Source organism: Gouania willdenowi, chromosome 20 (assembly GCF_900634775.1).
Source record: "Gouania willdenowi chromosome 20, fGouWil2.1, whole genome shotgun sequence".
Taxonomy (NCBI): domain Eukaryota; kingdom Metazoa; phylum Chordata; class Actinopteri; order Blenniiformes; family Gobiesocidae; genus Gouania; species Gouania willdenowi.
Window position 1 is genome coordinate 11,899,834 of NC_041063.1, and position 24,716 is coordinate 11,924,549.

Below are 24,716 nucleotides of genomic sequence, written 5' to 3' on the forward strand. Positions count from 1 at the left end.
ATTTCAGGAATGTCTAGTTGGTTATCTTACATTTTGGTTAAAGCAACTTTAAAGCAACAAGTCAAACTATGAATATCGAGAGTGTTTTCAAGACCTTAGCTCATGTTTTGTTCAGTTGGTCGATGCTTATTTTGTAATGTGTAGTTTTCTAGTTGGGTTTTGTGCTTTGGTAATACTCAGAGGTAAGTACTGTTACTTGATTGAAATTGTACTGAAGTACAAGTACATATACTGTAAGTCGAACATAAAATACTCAAGTATAAAAAAAGAAGTAGCTAAATTAAATAGTACTCCCAAACTTATTTTTGGTAAGAAATATTGCCTACTTTTCAATATTTCTTTTTTGGTAAGAAATATTGCCACGGTTCCCTTGCATACAGTAAACATCTGATGTATACACTTGCACATCTTGCACAATTATAACTTTTTTTTATTTTGCACAAACGCATCTGTATATAGTAAAATGTTTGTCTAAATGTACAATTCTTTTTTAAATAAAATAAAACCAATGAATTCAATTCAAAATGAAAAGTCATAATCAGGCTCTAATTATAGCTACATTTACAAACTCTAAAAGTGAGAAAAAAAAAAATCGGCATTCAAGGTTGTTTTGGCGCCGTGCATTACATTTAAATCTGATTGGTCGGCGATGATGTGACGCATTTGATTGTTGTCTGGTCATTTAATTTTTTGCGTTTTCAAAATGTCCGTTGATCATTTTAAAACAAGTAGAAAAGTACAAGTAAAATTAGTGATTTAGAAATATATACTCAAAAAAGTGCCCATAAAAACAACTCAATTACAGTAACGTGAATACTTGTAATCCATTACTTTCACCTCTGGTAATACTTTTGTCTCTGTTTTCTGTGCATGTAACCCTTCACTCCTAGTCCTGTCAGTGTATCAGTGCTGTGAGTGATTATGCTCATCCTGTTTTGCACTCAGCTGTGCTTCATTTCTTCATTAGCCTCCCTCACTCTTTCGCTGTGTGTTTGTTTGATGAGTAGCATTTACATTCTATGCTAGTGTGCTGTGGTCAGGTTTTTTCCTTGGTTTTTCTTTGTATTAGACTTTGTACTTTTGTGTTTTATCAATAAAAGGGACTGGTTTTCTGACCGTTACTCATGCCAACTGTGTGGGTCCTCAACACACCAAACTGTGACATATAGGTGTCCCTCCTATCTCCTTTCTTTTCTACTTTTCCTTAACCCCCGGAAGTGTTAAAGTGGCGGCCAATTCTCTAAAAGCTAAAGAAAGAAGGCTCAATGCTTCCTTTATAACTTCCTTTAGCCTAGGAAACACTGATTTATCCTTTACCAAGATAATGCTGCCCCATAATTCCTTGTGGCGACAACATTTAAAGGGACCCGCTCATTCGAGTGTTCGTGGAAACTCAAGGTGACTGAAAACAGAGCACTCTGTCCTTTAAGAAAAATAAATTTTTAGCCACATAATGTTTTATTCAACATATCTACTTCCCCTAGGAATGCTTTGTGCGTTTGTACATTTGTATGCCTACAATGTTATGTAGGCCTATATCTTGCATAGATGTAACAATTTTCATAAAATCATACTTATTTTGTATTAATATTGATTTCTGAGTGGAAGGTCAGTGTGAGCAACCATTCTCAATGTGACGCTCTTGTAATTTCACTTTAGTTCCTCGTAGCCTTGTAGCCTCTTTTCCTTTGATATTTGAGATTATATCAGCAGTTAGAGGCACAGGAGAAAACGTTATGAATGTTTTTAGTAGTCCATTTTTGGAAATTTGTAGTTTTTTTCACTACGGCAGACGTCAAAAACCTTTGCCGCCATCGTATTATTACATCACCTAGTGGAGGAGATGCGTCTGATTGTCAAAACAATGCGATGGCCTTTCCCTAACTCCTTTAGGAAGTCTCCTAACACCTTTCCTTAACCCTGTGATGTCATTCACGGGGGTTAAGGAAAAGTGGATAGGAAAGGAGAAAGGAGAGACTATTCAGACTTGAATAGAAATCAAAAACATCGTGACAACATATGAAACTAGAATATAAATAGACCAGCAGTCAGGAGCCTCCATGCATTGCCACAAATGTCACATTGGCTTCTGTAAGACTACCCTCTAGACCAGTGGTTCTCAACCTTGGGGTCGGGCCAGGACCCCATTTGGGGTCACAAGAAACTGGAAGGGGGTTGCCAGATGCCTTCAAGAAACCAGGAATACTTTTTAAAGAAATTGAGCTCACTTTTGCTTATTTTTTTTACCATTTTTCTGCAACTACACCAACTTTGCCATATTTTAACCTATTTTCATAACCTTTTAATGCATTTTTGCTACATTACTCCCATTCCTGCCACTTCTACATCAAACTTCAATGCCTTATCTGTACTTATAAAACCTTTCCACCACTTTTCCACCTAATATCACATATGTTGACCCATTATTGTCACTTTTTACCTCTTTTACCATATTTCATGCTTATTTATGCCAATTGAACCACATTCATGTCATGCCCATTATTTGCCAGTTTAAACTAATTTTTCCTGCTTTTTAAATTATATATATATATATATATATATATATATATATATATATATATATATATATATATTATACCTCAAGAGAATAGATCAAATTCAGAGACAAACTTCACTTTAGGGCTACATAGTACTGTATATGACATTACATTATGTTTTTTTAAGAGTGCAGGAGTAGGGGGTACATGGCTTCAGATTAAATGTCTGAAGGGGTACGAGTCTGTGAAAAGTTTGTGAACCACTGTTCTAGGCAGTCCTTGAACCTTGTTTAATCCAAAAGAACCTGTATACTACAGATCCTGTCATGAGAAAAGGACACCATCATTTTTTTCATGAACTTTAAAGAGGATTTTGGCTGACAACATAGGCCCAGTGTCAGTCTTAGTCTAGCCATCTCACGCAGAAGGGACTGTTGAAACATCTATTTAGGTTCCTATACGGTGCCTTTTATCTGTTGCTAGATCAGACAGGCTCTTTTACTCAGAAATCAAACCAACGCTTGCATCAGTGTGCTGTTCGATATAAAAACATTTGTTTGATGAAGAAAATAAATAAAAGGTTTCACAGTACAATAAATATTCTTTTAACATAGCTCTCGGTCTGAAAATGTGAAAGCAAAGGAAGTGCCAGGCTGACAGGTGGGTATTTTTTTAAAACTTATGCTGATGCGACGCAGCTGTCTGGAAGGCTGAGCTGATGGTGTGCTGATGGTTGTAGTCCGTTTTTTTGTGCGATTGCAGATATATTTCCACCAAAACAAATTCCTCGTATTGTGTAAACTATACCTGGCAATAAAACTGATTCTGATAAATGCTTTAAACGAGGATAAAAAGACATTATCGCATCCTTAGAAACACTGAAAGATAAACAAAACAGGCATCCTGCTTTTTTTTTTCATATTGCATTAGCGTTGTTCACCCGGGAGCGAGATCGCACAACCTTAGTCAGCATCTCGTCCCTGTTGTTCAGGGAGACATGGAGGTCAAAACAACAGTCCTGTGTTTGAATTAACATTCTCCGACAGCCCCTCAACAACCCCAGTGACTCCACACAGTATTCTCTAACAGATAAGGCACATGAATATGTGTGTAAATGAACTGGAAGTTCAAAAGATTTCCTAAGACAAGTACTGATGTCTTGCTAAGATGAAGGGAGTTATTTTATCTACATATCTTTAATTTTTAATACTCTGTTAGAAAAGGCAATACGTGTACTTAAATACAGACATTTGATATACAGATTTTTTTCCATTTTTCAACTGGTAAACCAGTGGATTTTCATTCATGGACGGCATAAATCATTTTCTTTTTTTCAGACAAACAATGTGACACTCAACCACTGTTTACAGCAGGGACGACCCATGTGGATACATTGCTTTTCATTTATTAGTGATGCCATTAGTGTGTGACCACAACATAAATGCTCCATCACTCACACAAACCTTTTCCTCGTTCTGAAATTCTGTTTTTTCTGACATGACCAAGCGTAAAATTCCATTGGTCAGCAAACTAGTTTTGGATGCAAAAACCATGCATGGGGTCCTTTGCATTGGCCAGGGGCGTAGCACCACTTTTTGGGCTCTGGGTAAAAAACATCTTGTTGGTCCCCTACTGTAAATTATGTACAGAAACTATAGTATTGTTGCATTATTATATAAGCTTTATTTTTTCTTCACAATAACCTAATGCCTCCATATCCATTGCTTGTATTTTATAAATATGTTCTACTATATTTTAGTGGTTTATTGAATATTGTGTTTGTGACAATTTAGTGGTGGCTTGTGAAAATAATTAGTTTTTGGGTGGGGAGAGGGGTACAACAAAAACATAATAATAATAATAATAATAATTATTATTATTTATTATTATTATTATTATTATTATTATTATTATTATTATTATTATTATTATTATTATTATTATTATTATTATTATTATATATAGATTATATCTATAACTGAGATCCATTGGCTTGGTAATGTTGCTAATAAATCCTATATTTTACTGTGCGGCTAGTAAAAGTATATTAATCATATTGCCATATTTATCTGGTTAATAAAAGATAAATATAGAATAATTAAAATCATGTGGACACCCTGGCCACATATTTAAGACTTGGTGGCAGCAAAATTTAGTCTTCAAAATCATTTTTAAAATTTGGGCAGGATTTGACATGCAAAAGGACTGTTCCAGCATTTAAATGCGTAGTTAATTTCAATCAAAAATAATATATTAAAATTTAAATTTAAATTTAAAGAATTCAAATTTGCGTAAGATGTTGCTTTCCCTATTTTGACCTCCTCTCTCTCTCCTTTCTCTCCTTGCCTTTTTGCCAACCTGGTTCTCCTTTTTTGAGGAAAAGATAAATAAATGTAAACAATCTAAAATTGACTTTCGTACATATATAAAAATGAGACTTCTGAGCCCCCACCCCACCCTACATTGGGCCCTGGGCACTCAATACCCTTTACCCCACTATTTATGGTAGAATGTGCAAAAACAACAAAATCATACTTTTAACTATTTCATGTTGAACCCGCAGAGCTAAAAAGGTCAGCAGTGATTGGCAATATTTGGCTTTAGAAGATTTACTTGAAGAGAAAAATAACAACGTACGACTCTCCATGGCGAGGATGGTGAGGTTGTGAACAGAGTTGGCTTCCCGGTCCAGAACTTTGGCTGTGCTGATGATGCCACTAGAAGCATCCACATTGAAGAAGCGCTCCAAGTCTGTGTTCCTGTCAATCGAGTACCTTGGTACAAACAGAAGGATCACACACACACACACACACGCACAAACACACACACACATTACACCAATGCTTCTAAATAACATTATTGATTTGACATTTTACTTTCTATTTTACTTTGGGAAAAGTATGATTTTACTTTTATTATGAAATCGCCGGTAAAGTGGGCTCCGACTTTTTATTACAGTTTTGTATTCTCCTTTCATGAGCGTTGAAAACACTACTGAAACATTTTGACCCTGAAACTTCTTCAAAATCTGAAATAAAGCACTGATGTGTAACCTCACAGCACATTTTGAACAAAAATCGTGTTGATAAAAGTGAAGTGAAAGTGCTTTTCCCTTAGCGCCCAGCACTGATCCAAAGCAAAGCAACTCATATTTCGAGAGAAAATTACAACTTCAATTAGCGTACATCCAAAGGGTGTTATTGCATTGTAATTTGACTCTGGTGGCTGCATTAGTTCCACAATAATTCTAATTTCAACAGAAGTCATAAAATATATTGCAGTCCCTGATAACAGTCAGAAGAGCAAAAAGAGGTAATTTAGAGCAACAATGATGCAGTAATTTGATTTTCTGATTATGAGTACTAACAGACCAAGCATGGACACCATGCAATATTCATTCAATTAATGGGAAATCATCGGGGATCTTTAGAGCGGCTCGGATTGAATATGCAAGTGCTTGTTTTGAGTCACAAATGCCACGGCACAAGTATTTTGCCTTGACCCTCCTGAAGGAATGCCCTATGTCTTGTTCAAGATGGCATTTCATTTTTGCAATTGTTGCACTCTCCAGCCTTGTCGCCATCTGGCATGGTCGCTGTGACAGCCACAAGGGGACTTTCTAGTGTTTACTGAATGCGTTTGTAGATAATGTGTAGTGTGGTTAAATAGATTAACCTCTTTATTTGAGTGCATATCCTCTTCAACAAAGGACTGTGTGAAATTGTATTTGACATTGAAAATTACTCAAGTCTGAAAGTTCTGGAGTGTTTCCCTCTCATCCAATGTACATTTAACCATCCATCTGGTCTTTATTTAGTCACTCAAATGCCTCTCCAATTCAGCGATAATCAGTAGCACAACCTGGAGACCAGATGATACTGAAAACAATCCATAAATGTATTCCATTGATAGGTAGTCATTGGCCATGTTTACATGGGAGCTTTATTTCCTCTTTAAAGCTGAAATAAAGTGAAGTGTCTTGTAAACACTTAACTTGGTTAAAGCCACTTTAAGTGAATTCGTATTGTTTTGCGCTTGTGCGTCTTGGTGATGACATAATCCAAGATGGCGGCGCGCCTGGACTCCAGCCTAGACTATTTAATAAGAGCCAAAACAGTTCTCATGTGTGGTTTTCTGTGTTACAGCCAATAATAAAAGGTTTGTTGTGAGTTTTTTCCTGATATACGTGATACATCACGTTCTCCCCCTGTCCAATCAGAGCCTTCAAAACCCCCAGACCTAAAGCGGAATTATTTAAAGCCAAATAACCCAGTTTTCCATGTAAACCTCGTTCGGGAATTACCATTTCCATGTAAACACAAAGCAGAACACTTTAATTCCGAATTAAAAAACATCATGTAACTGTGGCCATTTGTTTAGGTATTTTAGCCTTGCGATAAAGTAGGAAGCAAGTACCCTGCCCTAAACCTTTTGTTATTGGATAGTCTTTAGCATTATTGGGTGTATAATGTCAATTAGTATATGTGTGTTGTCTTAACTGTGTTTTTTGTAGCTGAGAGGTTTTTTCCTGGTTCTGTACTTAGTTCTCCTTTAAGCGAATTCAGTTCATAATCTGCTTTTTTACCCCTCACCTACCCTCATGATGTTTTTCTCACTCTTCATCAATACGGGGCGCCTCCAAAGGCCTTGGCAACCCACAGTTTTCCCGTTCTTGTCTCCCATGTTATTTGTGACTGTTATTCCATGTTCTCTTTAGACGGGATGATACTGACATTTTCTGCAAAGCACTTTGTGGTTTTTACGTGTGAAAAGCGCTCTATAAATAAAGATTACTTATTTACTCTTTGACTGTAAAACTGAGGAAGTAGGGGTGGACTGGGACAAAAATTCAGCCCTGGATTTTCTGTCCAGACAAGCCCACTACATTGTCAGCGACACCATGTAATTTAATTTGATTCATTATTCCCTTAGATAACCTTAAAGGGGGAAACTTTTTAACCCCTTTTACCTATTTCCTTAGGTCTTTGTTTCGTTGTTGTCCCATTTCAAAAGGTTCTGACACTTTCGTCATTAAATATCCCTTTTCACCTCTTTTTCGTCCATTGTTGCAAGTTCATTATGACACTTTAAACCATTTTTTTTTCCTTCCTTAAATTTTTTTGGCCACTTTTCATCCAAATAAGCTAACTTTTGCCCAATAAATACCACTTCTTTCTTTTTTACACTGCATTTTGCCTTTTTTTGTTCCACATTTTTGCCCTTTGTCACTATTTTGCCCATTTAAGCTACTTTTGCCCATTTAAGCTACCTTGGGCACTGTTGACTGCTTTTTGCTCATTTTAGTCACTTTACGCTCTTTTCTTGAACATTTTTGCCACTGTTGGACCGTTGTTGGCCACCTGTTACCATGTTTGCCTTAATTCGTCAAAAAAAAAAAAAAACATAGCAAACTAGACCGGCCCACCGGGACGATGCCCGTTTTGCCAGATGGCCAGTCCACCCCTGTCAGGAAGCATTGTATAGTTACCTTTAAATTGCACCGAAAACACTTTACTCCACATATGAATACCTGGTACAATAAAGAGTAAAACAATTAAATTAGACAAAATGAATCTTTTGTACCTGATTGCACCATTAATGTTATCGGGGTCATGGGCAGACAATCTCCCAATCGAGGTACCCACTTTGGCGTCCTCCGAAACAACCATTCTGCTTAGTGGTGTGGAAAAGATGGGTGGCTCATTCACATCTTCTACTGTCACCTTGACGAATGCGGTGTCACTAAATGGACCCAAGCTCAAAAAGTTGGAGTCAATATTTCTATTCGTGGCTTCGATTTTCAGAGAGAAGCCGCTCTTTGTTTCAAAGTCCAAGGGCTATAAGAAAGAGACAGAGGAGATAAAACATATAAGACAGGGTTGCATTCATGGTCAAAACATAAATACCATGTTTCTACCCATAAACAGTATTTCTAAAGATATTTTAAGTTATTATCCAATGAAATACAATAAATTTCTAAACAACATTGCAATATGGATTCATTTTAGGAACATGCAATTCAACTTAAAGAAAGTAATAGGGAATTGATTATTGTTGCCATGTGTCTTGAAAATAATAATATTGATCTTGGGAAAGCCGCACGTCATTGTGAAATGCATTCTGAGATGAGCGCTTTTGAAACACATTGTCCCTCTTATTGAACTACCCTTTCCAACATGCGCTCTGCTGAAAAACCACATTGATTTGAATCTTTTGCTGTCAGTGTCAACTGTCCTATGTTATAATAGCGGACGTTCAGTGCAAAACAAACAAAGGCTCAAGAGTTCGGGGCAGACTAAAGCTCTAACTTTGTTACTAAAGGGTGGCAGCCATGAGCTGTCACATCCACATGGCCTGGGGAGACCATTAAAGTCTCGTGAAATGCTGAAAACTGATTTATCTATCATGAGCGCTGAAGGATGCAAAAATGAGGTAAGAATGTGCAACAAATTTCTACGATCAATGAATAAGTGGCTTTTACCACTTGTGACAGCCGACTCGTTGAACATACACAGAAAACAAGCCAAATCCTCTTCTCTGCTAATCCGCATCATTCAGCTTTACCACTCAACAACAACAAACTACTGGCTATCAGGTGAAGGTTGTCAGCTGCTGTAATTAACATCTGCTTCACATGGCTATGTCTGACTCAGAGGAATGATAGAACAATTGAAAAAGACTTTTAAGAGGCATAAGCTAGTCACCGTGTTTTAGAACACAATCATAGCTAACCCTAAACCCTAAATAGTTTTTAGGTTATCCATTTCAGGGATGTGTATCAGGCCAGCAGTGGTAGATGCCAATCAGGTACCAACATCTGTAAACCGAGGTTTGTCCAAATAACACATATACACTATCTATCACCCATGAGGTAGTCCTTTTTTCACTCCGCAAAAGGCATTTTTTATTTTCTGAATGAGAACAACTGCTTCCCTTTAGAGTTTTTTTTTTTAAAGCATAGCCACTGATGGAAAAATAGCCCAAAGGAAAGGCATAATCTAGATGAACTTCTTCAAAGATCTGGCGGTTAATCCAGATGGATTTAGTGGGTGTCGCAGAACACAAACATCTAGGTGCCAATGACCCAGAGTTCACTGAAGTAAAGAACTTTTAACCACCATCACAAAGTAAGGGATTCCACAATCCGTGTACACTTCGTTCTTTGGTTTTTCTGTTTTAAAACTAATTCAAAATAACAAATGAACAGTGTGGTTATTTTGTTATACTGATTTAAAACCTGAACAGAATTACAGAAAAACCAAAAACCAGACAAGCAGCATTTTTCTGCTTTGAAATAAAATCTTGCTCCATTTGTGTGATACTTGGAGACTTAAGGGTAACTCGGACGAGAGCGTCATGTTTTAAGCTCACCACACAGAGAGACCCACAGACAGGGGGTGGGGACTTTTTCTCCTGGATAAAAAAGGAACAACGCGTAAGTCATATTACTGATGAACTGGTGGATTGAAACGTTATTGATACATGAATAAATCAAATCAAAAAATTAATGTTAAAGCATGCACATGATATGTGATTAAAGGAACTAGAGGTGGTGTAATTAATCTACTGGTGCTCCCCGTTCCTTGTGATCAACTTCTGTGTGTTTGCGGCTGACGTTAGTGGCTAGCGGTATTACAACGTGCAAAATAAATATTTTTACTGCCCTCAAAGAAGCTGTGTATTTGTTTTTGCAAAAGTATCAAATCATAGAAGTTCTAACATCTATTGTTTGTCACACCAGCCTCACAGTCAATAGTCAACTGTTCATTTGGATACTATTTGGGCCGTAACACCTAACACGCATTGACAGAATGTGGCGTCCTTAAGCTTTCGCTCTAATTCCCCCGTAAATATCCAAATACCTTACAAACAGAACAAGATTTTGCCATTAATGTTTAAAACAGAAAAACCTTGCTTTTCTGGTTTTTGTGGTTTCTGTTTTGGTTTTAAGTCAGTAAAACTAAATAAACACACCATTTATTTGTCATTTTGATTTGGTTTTAAAACGGAATAACCAAAAATCGAAGGGTACACAGATTCTCCACCAGTATGAATCACAATCTTCAAACTCCTCAGACTAAAGCTGATGAATGCTGTTTGAGGGAAATTAACAGTAGATGGTTAATAAAAACGGAAAAAAATAATCTTGTCCACGACCTGTTTTACCTCAGAGGGATTACGATACGTTTTCAGAGACACCTTTAGTCAAACTGTTTGACTTTTTGTTTAAATAAATACAGCTTTATCACAGGCAAAAGTATGTGATGTGGCAATGTGACATGGAGGGACCATGAGTTGAACTCATAGCTACTTTTTTTTATACAAACCTCCTTACCTTGCTTTATGATATGACACTGCACTTTCATACCTTCAGCAGAATGATGATGCCTTCCTGTGTGTTCTCATCTGTTGTTATGTTAAACAGGCCTGGCCCATCTCCATCCACGATCCTGTAGTCCATCTCTGCGTTGGAGCCTATATCTGCATCTGCCGCTTTGATCCGTGCCACCACAGATTGCACCGGCAACGACTCCAGCACTGTGTACTGATAGCTCTCTGGAAGAGGAACGACAGGATGCTGGTAATGGAGATGTTTATTCCACTTCAACTTGCCTTCAAGCTACTCCAGCTTATGCTATACCGCCTTTAGCTTTGATTTGACTTTGTGGCTCTTCAAAAAAAAAAAAAAAAAAAAATCTTGTTGCATAATACAGTCAGGCAGCTGCAGTGACACCATTGAAAGAGGCTCAATTACAGTGTCAAAATGCAACAACAGTGCAATAAAGTTCATATATAACAGTTAAAGAAAAGTGACTTCTCGTCATTAGCTAGAATTTCATTTCTTCTATTTGAAAGTAAGCCATAGACAGAATACCTTTATCTGTTCTTCCAGACAGATCTTACATAACCATAGACATTCTTAAATCAAGTCATTTTCTTTTAGAAATGCATATTAAAAAAAAATAATTTATGAGAAAAAAATCAATAGATTAGAAAGAAACACATTTTACCCAGAGAATTAGGTAGCCAAATCCAAAACTCAAAAACTCTTTGGTAAAATAGGATAGCAGAAAAAAAAAAAAAGAAGAAAAAAGAAAATACTCTCAGTTTTGGTTGTAAAGCCCTACAATTCAATCTGATGCAGGTGTTTATGTTGATACCGATAAATAACAAATTTGATACAGTTTTACTTTTAATTGTACAAAATAAAGAAAATAAATTATCTAAATATCTAATTCAATTCAATTCATCTTTATTTATATAGCGCAAATTGCAACAATAGTCATCTCAAAGTGCTATCAAAATATAAAATTCTTAAGACATTTTTTTCATGAACATGCATCAGCTACAATGTGGAGAAAAACCTCCCTTTTAAATCTAACCAAACATTACCAATTCAAAAAGTAATATAAAAAAAAAGTATGGCAAACAAAAAACGGGATCAGCTTTGATCTTTAAGGTAATTTAACAGGTTACATTTTCCTTTTCAAGAATCTATTACTTGGAAACACTCCATTTTGTTCCTTGAGCTACAGTTTGAACCCCTTGGATTTAAAGCACTCTCATAAGAATAAAGAATCGTATTCATAATCATAATCTTCCCAATCACCATGGCAGAGCTCATTACCAGACCTTTCTGTGTTCTGAACAGTGTCTCCCTCAACCACCGTCTAAATGCTAATCTGCCTGACATTGTTTGCTGCCATGTTATCTTCATAATAGCTTTTTAATTTGCCGTAGAATAGCAGCTCTTTAAAAGACAAAAAAAATGGCTTTCCTCGCTCCGTCTAGCCCCTGCACGTTATTTCCCTGCCTACACACAGCAGGCCTCTCCTCTCCTTCCATCTAACCTTGGCTTCTCAATGTTGCTGTTGGTCTCTATCAGCTCTGATGTTTCACAATGGTGTATTGATTGTGACCTATGACCCTGCGACCACGACAGCAGGAGGCGAGCCCAGAATTCCTCCAAAGTCTGTTCTCAGTGCGACAGCGCAGGTTTAAAACGACATTGACGACTTGTTGTGCAAAGTTGGACCTTTCTTTACCCCCAGGGACCGGCTAATTGACTCGGCTTCATAGCAGCCCAGTGGGGAATGCAGCAGGTACACAGTGGTTGGGTTTTCACTGATAAAATGGTTGCTGGCGCTTCGGATTATCATGAGAAGCCTTTGCATGTCTTTGAATTCTAAAGCTCGGCCTGGAACCTTTCAGCAGGCCATGAAATAGGATGGCAACAAGCAAACAAAGTCCGATTGATCCTGGTATCCAATGGAAAAGCACAGTGCACCTCTGATGAACAGTAAAGTAAAGTAGGTATACACCTTGAGCATTTTAGTTGGTTGAAAAATATTAAATTATTACAAAATACAAAGATTCAGACAAGTCATATACTATTAGCAGGAATAGGGTTGAGAAAACTAAAATAATAAGCATAAAATAAGGAATAATTGACGATGAGTATGACCTAGAGCTGGACGATAAGGACCAAAACTCAAATCTCATATTTTTTCTCGAAATGGCGATACACAATATACATCTCAATCTTTTTATTTCAATAGTCTTAGCAGAAAGACAATTCTTGGTTAAATTTGCTGATGCAAAATGCCCCGCAGGCACATTTATAAACAAACATCTGCACAATATGAGCCACTTTTGACTTTTTCTCCTAAAAGGACAGCATGTGTGAGTGAGTTGTGTAGTGTGGCTGGTTTGACCCCCAATTTCCACTGGATGTGGCTCCGCTTGCGTTACGTCTCCGCCGCGCCTCCGGAGCTGATAGGTTTCCACTTTAGTCTATGTGTTAATTTCCACCGGGTCTGCTGCGGTGCATGTCTGCTCCTTCCCAGCTGCGGTAGTCCGGTGCCCTCCGCCAGATATATGCAGTGCTTCTATTTCTGGCAGACCCCGGAGCACGACACTCCGGTGTCTGCCAGAAAAAGTGGCTAAAACAAATCCAGAGAATCCAACCTTCTAGTTCTCCTTCGTTAGGAACACTGACCTGTTTTACTGTTTATTGTTGTGTTTACAACACATACCTTTCACTGCGTTCTCGTGCGATTATATAAATATTGTGAGAACTTGTCGTCCAACCGGAGTGCACCGTGGTGCACTCAAAACACAACCGATGGGGATTACCGTTTGGCAGACAGCGGAGCAAAACCAGATCGGTGACGTGGCGCAGCGGAGACGTATCCAGTGGAAACCCCGGGTTAGGGAAAGTCTGGGTTAGAACACACTCAAAAATCCATCAAACTGTGCTTTTCATGCTGTTCTGAGAAGTTCTGCTCTTCTGACAAAATAGGCTATAGAAATTATATATAGATGTAGGCGATATTGTAATTTTCTATATCACCAAAATGAAAAACTCGAGATATCTTGAATATCAATATATCGCCCAGCCATAGTCTGACCACTCTATTGTTGCAAAACAGTTTAAGAGAAAGTAGTTCCTGTCACAGTTTGTTGTTACAGATAATACCAAATGGCAAAATATGTTTACACAATTTTTTCTATTCAACTGTGAAATAACCCCCTAATCTGTTAGTCCTGCCACATTCATTGTGTACACAATACAGTATAATCAATATCATAATTTAGCTGACTGTGTTAGTGCCAGGGTTTCAGTAATAACAGATCTTTAAAGTGCATTTACCTCAAAATGAAAATAAAGATGTTTTTAAACGCAGCATGATGTTTTAATTTGATTATTTTGTTGCTTTTACCTATGACGAGTCAATGATTATTCAACTTTTTCAAGAACAATCAGTAATAGGAGTCTTACTGTGAGTAAACCGAGGTGGGTTGTCGTTGACGTCAGTCAGCATAACAGTGACGGAGGTGGTGCCTGAAAGGCCCCCCATTTGGCCCACCATGTCTTTAGCCTGGATGACCAGGACATACTGGTCCCTCGTCTCTCGGTCCATGTTTGGCAGAGCAGTTCTGATGACACCTGAAAGGAGAGAGGGAAGATGCACATTTTGTTGTCAAAATGTTACACTTTAATAATAGGCAATATGGTTTGTTTCCAAGTATATAGAATCATTTGCTGTTACCTTTAGACTTTAATTTATCATTCATTATAGCTACATTTATTGATTTATTTTTAATCAATCAACAACAAGATACAATGTAAGGCAGAGGTAATACAGTACATACAGTAGAACAACTGTACATAATATATCACAAGCCAAGCAAAAAGACAGTAAAAACAAAAACCACAACACCCTAATGCTGCGTTCACACCGGATGCGTCACGAAATGTTCGTACGTCCAGATTTCATACAAAGTCAATGAATAGATGCGTCCCAGAGGCAAAATCTTTCCTGTGCGGCGATGCAGTCCAATCCGCGCTCCTGATTTTACGCATATCCGAACATTCGCAAAAGTTGAAAATATTGAATTCTGCGACTGTTTTGCATAACGAAAGCCAATCAGAGTCTTTGTTGACAATCAACACGGACATCGGTCTGTTCACCCATTCAACCATGGAGTAGAAGCTGTGTGTGACCACCTGGAGCTGTATGTATGACACGGCCTTTATAACCAGGACCAAACTAGGAAGGATTAGGTGTGGAGGAGAATCAGCGAGGAGGTGGTAGTAGCAGGTAAAAGTTCTCTCTGTAGCACTGAGCTAGGATAGCATTAGCCGCTAATCACACCGGCTTTTTTCACTGGTGGTTTATGTTTATGAGAGGAGAAAAAGGAGCGCAGCTCCTCGGTTCAGCAGGCAGTGAAACTAACCAAGTTGGATGTGTCGCTGGTGGGCGGGGCTTTTGCTTCAGACGTGCATATGAAGCAAATTGGGGACATTTTTTGATCCTGCAAAACCTGAGGAACGTTTCGTGCAGCAGATGCATCCAGTGCGGCAGAAGATGCATTTGGTGTGAACACATCATGACATCACACATGAAACATTAAAACCAAAGGTAAGACAGATAAGTCAGATGTAATTTTTTTTGGTATGGTCAGCTTTCAACAGTTTAAACAAGGAAAAATACAACTTAAACTAATTATTAAATTGTTGAAGCAAGAGTGAGACCTTCTCCACTTACAGCAGTCGTATGGTATTTTGCATATAGGAACACTATATTTACAGTATCAGACACGTTACTTCCTTAGTTGTCAACAAAGTATCTTATATAATTAAAGTTAAAAATGAGAATATTATGAATTTTGAGACAAAGCCAATCCCTAATGTCACTCCAAAATGTATCTGAAATCGGGCAGGTATAAAGAATAGGTGTTCTAAAATTTCTTCTGGGTAATTACAAAAGGCACATTCTGTTTTATCACATTTGTGATGGTGTGACTGGCCATTTCCTATACAGTACCTAGAATAGGCTTTTTCAAGGGTAATAACTTGATCATTGGATGTTATTGTTCTAATAAATTATAGCTACATTTCCCAAAACCAATGGGACTTGTGGGTCTAATATGAATATCAAGTTAAACTGAGCTCAATATCTAAAGCAGTGTTTCTCAAATGTGGGTAAGTGTCCCTCTGGCGGTACGCGATGTCACTACAGGGGGTACAAGAGAGAAAGTGGAAAATATACAAATTAAAACGTTAAAAATACAGGGTTTTGTAATATTTATTTTTAGTTAAAAATGATAACCATAACAATGATGATGATGATGAAAATGATCTTGAACAACTCTAGAACATAAACTGAAAATACAAGGGTCAGTGTTTTGGTTGGAGATGACCAGAAATGATAAAAACTATAGAATATATATTCATTCATGTGATTATTTCAAATGTGTGTTGTCAGACATTCATTCCATCATTATGCTCTATAGTTGTGTTTTTCATAAAATTCTGAGCAAAATGTTGAAGTTGGACAAACAGGATACTTGGATTCAGAAATTAGAGAAAGGGGGTACTTGGGCCAAAACAGTTTGACAACCACAGATCTAAATAATTAAACTACTATTTGTATTTGTGTGGCTACATGTTGTTGCAACATAAATAATAGGATTAGAAAGGGACATGTAAGAGATGTTCCAGAAGATATTGTTATTTTTGGGTTGGTTTGAACACACTTTAGATCAGAGTTAGGCAACTATTATCACAGCGGGGCCATAAAAATACAATACAATAATGAGTGATCTGAGCATTAATACAGGAAAGAACAAAGCCTTTTTATCGTAATTGTTTTATGTTTTTCTATCATTCTGTGTATGTTTGTTGTTGTCTTCCTAGTTGTGAGGCATTTTGTCCATTTCTGTTGTTTTTTTGTGTATTTTTCCTGTAAAATATATGTTTTTGGGAGTCATATTGTTTATTTGTGCTGCCATTTAGGAGTTTTTTGAAGTCATTTTGTGTATTTTGCATACGTGGTCCCCAGCCCCACGGGCTTGGTCCCCTAATAATAATAATAATAATAATAATAATAATAATAATAATAATAATAATAATAATAATAATAATACTTCAAATCCTCAAAAAGTAACAAACCTATACCTGGATGACATGACTGACAGATAAACAAATCCAGCCTTAAGCCCTGAAATGATCAATTATGATTATAGGATCTTACCGACTTAAGGCTATGAAGGCTTGTACCTTGTTTACAAATTAGTCATGAATCGTGGCCCAGGTAGGTGTCCCCAGACATTCCATCACTCCAAACAGTTTAGCAGCCTGACACATGATGATCTTAAGAAGCTGTCAAGTGAGCATTTGCAAAAGACCATTTTAACCAATGAGGGAGAGAAGATATTATCTTACTGTCTCTTTGCTGCATTTGAAAAAATCATAGTTTTGACAGTACGGTTCTTTCATAACTTGTATTTGTTTGTTTTTTTCGTTTCTTTGTACCTAAAAGAAAACAGACTAAAAAGCTTGGATAGACATGTTTTAATAATGACATTTTTCTAATATACACATTATCTTTTGACTGCAAATATGATGAATGAAGAAAAAAGGCCTGCAGTGCATTTCAATGCAAGAAATAATGTTCTAATCCTTCAAAGGCAATCACTTTTGCTTTCAAAGATAATGACTTACCACACAAAATGTGCTTCATTCATTAAATGGCTCATATTAAAGATTTCCACAGAACATGCAAGATTACTCATTCAGAACTTCACAAAGCCCTAGCACACAGATCATCAAATAATGAATCATTGCTTTATCGTAGTCAGAAGAAGCCTACGCACCAGATCAAAGGGGAGCTCTAGCTTTCTTAGCACTGGCACCTCAACATTCTCCCATAATCCATTAAATTCCACACAAAACGAGATGTGTTTCAGCTTCGAAACCAAACTAGAAGCAACTGCACCTAATTTCTCATTACATCTATGACAAACCCCTTAATCAGCTGTGCCCTTGACAAGAACAGTGTTTAATTTAGCTACAAGGCCAACAAATGTGTTTATATATTACCAAGAACCCTGGCTCTGAATCAGTTACTTATATTTGTGTTGTGCCATTAAGGATAATGTGGTGAGCCATGTAATATTTTCTAAACTTAGTCAGTTAGGGCAAATATGTCTTGTTGCATTTATTGTAGGGTGTATTTTATGATAGGATGTGAGCAGGGGTGGAGGCAGATGTGGTAAGAGGTGGTCAAAAAATGTCCAAAAGTGGCAAAATGTGGCAAGAAAAGAGTGTAAAGTGACTAAAATGGGCCAAAAGCAGTCAAGAGTGGCCAAAAAAATGGGCAAATAAAGAGGAACCAGGTGGTGTGAAAAGACAATGGGTAGCGTAACTGGGGAAAATGGGGCAAACGATAGTGAAAAAGGGCAAAAATGTGCAACAAAAAGAGACAAAATGTAGAGAGAAAGGAAACACATATGGTATTTATTGGGCAACAGTTAGCACATTTGGATGAAAAGTGTCAAAAGAAATGAAAGAATGAACAAAAATGGGATAAAAGTGTCACAAAGAACTTGCAAAAATGGACAAAAAAAATATGGAAGACATGTGGTATTTATTGGTAAGAGGTAGCTAAAGTGTCAGAACTTTGTGAAAAGGGGCAAAAATATGACAAAGGAAGTTGCAGAATAGGTAAAAAGGGGTAAAGGGTTTTCTGCGGGGATAATAATTAAAATGAAGACATAAAAAGCCACATGTTGAGCATTACTGACTTAATAACGACTTCTACATGTAGTGGGCTGGTCTGGACACAGAATGCCAGGGTTGAATTTTGGTCCCAGTCCATCCTGGATGTGATTATATGAGTGTCTTCTCCCTGTCAGCAGCTATGGATGGCATTTCTTTTTGTGGGTGACATTAGCACTAAATTTGGACGAAATTCTTCAAAACCTGAGAAATATTTTTATTTGATGCCTGCGTTCTCTCAGGAATGAGATCAATCAGAGAAGAGCAGGTGGTGTTAACCTAAGTGCACATAGCCTGGGTATATTTTGGCAGTATTGCTCCATGCCTCAGCTAATCGACATCTGTTCTTCCACTCCCATAGTACACTTGTCCATCCTCTGCTCCTGGTCTGTCACTCTTTCTGGTCACCATTAGTGCACAGCTTATTTATGTTGTAACAATGTAACTTGGGAAACTAATAATTTGAAACCTCAAAAAAAAAAAAAAAAAGTTATGGTGTATTTGTTGGGGGGAAAAAGACAGTGTGGGTGAAGATGGATTGAAAAAATATATTTAAAAAAAGTGAAATAAAATAAGAGAGTCACAATCCACCAGGTTTGGGTCCAATTACTTTTTTCGGTTACAATTACATTTTTAATTATCCATGTTCAATTACAATTACAGTGACCATAATTCTCATTTAATTTTTCATCCTCATAAAGTCTATTACAATTACGTTCTTAATTATTAAATTACAATTACAATTAATCCCAATTACTGAGCCTTCTGTTAGCATCTCTTATCATAACGGGTCCTGTAAAATACACTAAAAACAAATATCTATAATCTAGATTCTATCTATAGGTTACCTTGTTAGGCTTCCTAATCAATGAAAATATAGGTATTAATATTTTTGCGTAGGCATCTGGGCCTTTTTTTGTGTGAGTATACACTTAGATTTATATTTTCTTTTAAATGGTGAAATGTGGAAAAGCTTGATATGAAACCTATTTTAATAATTGTTAACTACATATTGTGAAACTGTACATAGAACTGTAACATGATTTTGCGTTCAATTATTATTGAGGTTTTTTGTAGAATTTTCATGACAATTGCAATTACAAAGTCAATTATCAAATTTCAATTACAATCTTATTACGATTACGACAGTAACAGATTTTCAAAACTACAATTACAATTATAATTACTGCATAATTTTTAGGAATTATCAATTACACAATTACAATTACTGTATATTTAACCCCAACTCTGCAGTCCACTCGTCTTTTCCAGTATCACCCAAAGCAAGAATGAAAATCACCGCTTTAAACGGAATGATTTTCAGTTTCTAAGGCAAGCAAACGCATCCAATCATTGTGTACGCACAATAAAACATCCAAAAAAAAAAAAAAAAAAAAAAAAAAGACTAACAGGTCGAGATCAATGGGTCCGAAAGCTTAAATGAAAAGTGAAGATGCCTTTTAAAGGTAAATAGTGTCAGTACTTGAATGCAAACATTTCCATTAAGAGTTCCATTCTCTCCCCCTGCCATCCTTTATCAACATCATTACAGTCCCCCAAAGTGAAAACTGCTATTGGCTGCTCTAAGTAAATGGCACAGTTAGCTAAATTAGAAAGAGCGGTTGCAGTTCTCTCTAAATTCCCTTTCCCCTGAGCTTACAGGAGGACGACACTGGTCAATAAAACAATAATCCTTTTTAGCAGCTATACAGTCCAGCATCTAATGATGAACAGTGCTGTATCAATGTTGTACAGGTTTTCTGGAATCCACATCAGCTTTTCTCTTCATTGGTTTAAGCCCCCCTACACACACACACACACACACACACACAAACACACACACACACACAACAAAGTCAAAACACATCATCTGTCTTCTTTGTGTAAGCCAAATGCCAGAGTTCAGTTGACTATCTGGGTGCTGTGGATATTATACAATCTGCTATGTGTTCCCTCTTTTCATCTCAATACCCTCCATCCATTCATCTGTTTTCTGTTGCCTTCTCTGTAGGATAACCCCATAGCCAATTAAAGAACAGCTATGGTGGCTGCTGCACTGACACTTATGGCCCCTGCTTACTTAGATGCATCAGAGGTTACTTAAAGTCTTCAGTGTAGAAAGGCTCCCTAAATACTTGTGGGAAGAAAAAAAAAAAAAAAAAAAATGTTTTTCTTCTTTGCTCCATTATCAGGGGAAAAAAAAACAAAACACCAAACGTGTTTGATTTTAAAAAAGGGGACAGAAAATATCCACTCTCAATAAAGTTGAAAAAGAAGTTGGATAATGGTTTGGTTATAGTAACAGCTGCAATGGATTGCTACTAGCAAGTAAAAGTCAAAGCTGCTGCATTTGTTCAGACAGCAATAAAAGAAATGAATGTTTTCACCAAACCATGGAAAATAGTTTTGTACAAGTGATGTACTTATCTGATACCAGACTGGTACGAGACAACTGCTCTGGTTTTATAATGCCATGATTACCAATTCAGTGAAAGAAAAAAAAATAAAGTATCAGGCACATTTTGTCTGAAGCATGCATACATCTTGCCTTAGCAACACCCTTAATCCACAGGCTGTTGTTTGTCTGCTGGATACCAGCTCCCCTCGCTCTCTATCTCTGTTACCCCGTGCTGAGCTGGTGTCATTCCTGGGGTGAGGTGATGATTAAAATCCTTCTGTCGCTTTCACAGCAACTCATTGCATTGCGCCGTGACTCCTTTTGCCTCCGGTGCGAGCCAGACGCATCGTAGCCGTACATTTATCTAGCTGTCTCCATACCACTGGCGGCAGACGGGGTGGGCATTGCTCCCCGCCAAAGCCCAGATATACTTGACATTTGTCTTGTGAAGAGGAAATAAAAGTGCAGACTTTGGAGGAACCCTCTGGCTTTTGCGAACAGCAATGAGAGCTACTGATGAAGGTGATGAACACTTAAACATGAAGGCTGCACTATGTGATTTGCTCAAGCCTCAGGCGGCCCACTTACAGGAAATAGATCCCATAACGCAAAAACAGGTCACACAAACAGGGAATGAAGCCTGCTGCCCAGGTACTTGATTAGTGAGTGACATTCAACCATCACAATCCAAACATGGGACTCACCAACCACACCTTAGGATTCTTGAGTGTGAAAAACACAGGATGCACCAACACAACGAATGAAACAAACATGAAATAATCCATGTACCCTTCGTTCTAAATCAAAATAACAAATACACAGTGTGGTTAAAACCAAAACAGAAATACAGAAAAACCATAAACCAGACAAGCAGCGTTTTACTGTTTAAAATACAATCTTCTGTTTGGGAGATATTTACGGGGAAACAATGGACAAGAGCTTCCTGTTTTAAGCTCACCACACAGAGAGGACCCACAGACGGGGGCAGACTTTTACTTTGCTGCGTTTGATAAAAATGTTCTTGTAGCATGTTGTCCACCTCACACCAATGGCAAAGAGGCGCAATTTGTGCGTCGATGATGTTTCGTTAAAGAGTTATTGACGCTGGAAGTTATATCTGTGAATATTGTGCCAACTTTACCAAACAGTGTTACGGTCCAAATGGTATCCAAATAAAATGGTGACTGACTATCGACTGTGAGGCTGGTGTGAGGAACAATAGATGTTAGAACTTCCACCATTTGACACTTTTGCAAAAACAATTACACAGCATTTTGAGGGCAGTGGAACTATTTTTTTTTGGCATGTATTAATACAGCTAGCCACTAATGGCATTCATCACCACAGAAGAGTTGATCACAACAAACGAGGAGCACCAGTAGATTCATTACACCACCTCTGGTTCCTTTAAGCAAATGTCATGTGTATTTTTTATGTAACATCCATTTTTTAAATTTTTTTATTAATGTTTCAATTCATCAGTTTATCAGTGATGTGATTTATGCATTGCTTCTTTTTTTTGTCAGGGAAAAAAAGTCCGTCCGTGGGTCCCCCTCTGTGTGGTGAGATTAAAACATGAAGCGCTCGTCCATAGTTTTCCCATAAATATCCAAATATCACACAAAAAAAGCTGCTTGTCTGGTTTTTGATTTTTCTGTATTTCTGTTTTGGTTTTAAGTCAGTAAAACAAAATAACCACGCTGTTTATTTGTTATTTTGATTTGGTTTTAAAACGAAATAACCAAAGAAGGAAGGGTACACGGATTTGTTACCCACATGTTGTAGGATCTGTTCATTGTAGAGCTGAAAGAGTACTTGTTTTAGCATACAACTGTGTGTGTTTGTGTGTGTGTGTGTGATTAGAATTTTAAAAATTGCACCCTCTCTTTTTATATTACCTGCCTGAACAGCAGAAGGCAGCCAGATTTATATCTAGCCTTCAGCTGTAATGTTCTCGATTTAGTGCAGCAACCACAACAAGAAACCAGTGTGAAGCCACAGAGCCGTTTTTCTCCCCATATTTTAAAGAAGAGAATAAAAGCTCACAAGACGATTAAAAAGACCATGTTAATATAATAATCATCCACTGATCAATGGAAAAAAGCTCTTCTCTTGACCTCAGTGACAACAATTCATATTCTACATATCAGAAATGGTACTTTCTTTTATTTGAGCAGTTTTATCTATTTCACTGCTATTCCATGTCTAGAAAAACTTTGTCATTTGCGCTTTTACCACTTACTCTGTCATATTCAGATTCCACACTAGCGTCACGTTCAGCTGTTCCCACGACGACGATTGTAATTATTCCACGCAATCCCACACCTGGAACTCTCTTCATACTGAAATACCCTCTTGTTATTCCAGCTATTGTGCATGCATGCCTTGCTGTGTTATTGTGAATGGATAATTGCCTTAAAAGGCCTTTCCATATGGCCAAAGTGCATGGAGCTGTAGGCAGCTGTTCAAACATCCTTGAGCCGGCCATCAATTAAAACACAGCCCCTAACGGCATTACCACTTCAGCTTCACCTTCAAACGAAATTACAAGCTATCAATCAATATATATTACTAGATCTTTTCCTCACTGAGCGCCAAGGTGTGCCGACATGTTTATTTTTTTTATTTATTTTTTTACCAACATTATGCACTGCTTCCAAGTTATCGGGGCTGTTCGGGATTAAGTATTTGTCCCAAGGGCACCTTGTAAATTCAATTTGGGATTAAGAATGAGAGTTAAGAGACTTGTTAGTGGAAAGTGAGCTGGGATGTTACCTACGTAACACTGGGTCACACACATCCTCCTCCCTCGCCTAACCATTAGCCCTCTGCCACTTAATCGCTGGTGCAGTATTGCAGAGTGAAGCTTAGAGTGCATTTTAGCACAGGCACTTTGTCAAAGTCATCCTCTGCTATGGACCAGGCATGTGCTGCAAATGGGACTAATTAGTAAGTTACAAAGACAGAAGCATGGCGCTCATCCCCCAGCACTCCATTGTGGGATGTTTAAAAGCTTGTATCTCACCCAAAACATCCTGCACAACAGATAGTATTGACAGAATCCATTTAAATCCATTCTAGTGTTTTACACACTATCAAGTATCAAATGTATGCAAAATATTTACTTTTCACTAAGGTGAAAGTAATGGATTACAACAGACATGGGCATCTGGCGGCCCTTGGTCTACTTCTGTGCGACCCCCCCAAGCCAAATCCATCAAAAATTGTAATTAAAAAAATTGGAAGTAATATAAAGCCCAAAAAATAACTCCAAAAACACAAAAAACAACAGATTTTCAACACAAATACACAAAGCAGCAACAACAAAAACACAAAAAAAATTCCAAATTTACGAGATAAAAAAAAAACCCACCAAACTCAGACAAAATGGCTCCAAAGAAACACACAACATAAAAAATTAAGCAGAATGACAGAAAAAATACCCACAAAATGCAAACATAACACACAAGAAATAATCAAAACACATACAATGACTCGTAAAAGACACAAAATACCAGCAGAACTTCCCAAAACAACAGATAAATACACAAACTAACTCCAAAAACAAACTGACTCCAGAAACACAAAATGACTAAAAACTCAGAAAAAATACACAAAAAGACAACAAACAACAACAGAAAAACTTATTTTCTTTTCTGTGTTAATGGTTGGATTGGTCTTTACTCTTAACACTAGCATGACTCTTTTCCTCTCCCTCTGACCTCTGCCCATCATGGCTAATCTCTCATCCAAA

General features: G+C 37.3%; 1 protein-coding gene across 1 annotated transcript in view; it reads right to left on the bottom strand.

Moving 5' to 3' along the window:
* Window positions 1-24,716, bottom strand: part of LOC114454050 (cadherin-7-like) — a 192,430-nt gene that overhangs the window by 45,156 nt on the left and 122,558 nt on the right. Inside the window, exons 5-8 of the mRNA XM_028434147.1 lie at window positions 14,281-14,448; window positions 10,867-11,054; window positions 8,082-8,335; window positions 5,136-5,272 (exon numbers count right to left, since the gene is read on the bottom strand). Of these exons, the coding sequence (XP_028289948.1) occupies window positions 5,136-5,272; window positions 8,082-8,335; window positions 10,867-11,054; window positions 14,281-14,448 (747 nt within the window). The remainder of the gene's footprint in view (window positions 1-5,135; window positions 5,273-8,081; window positions 8,336-10,866; window positions 11,055-14,280; window positions 14,449-24,716) is intronic.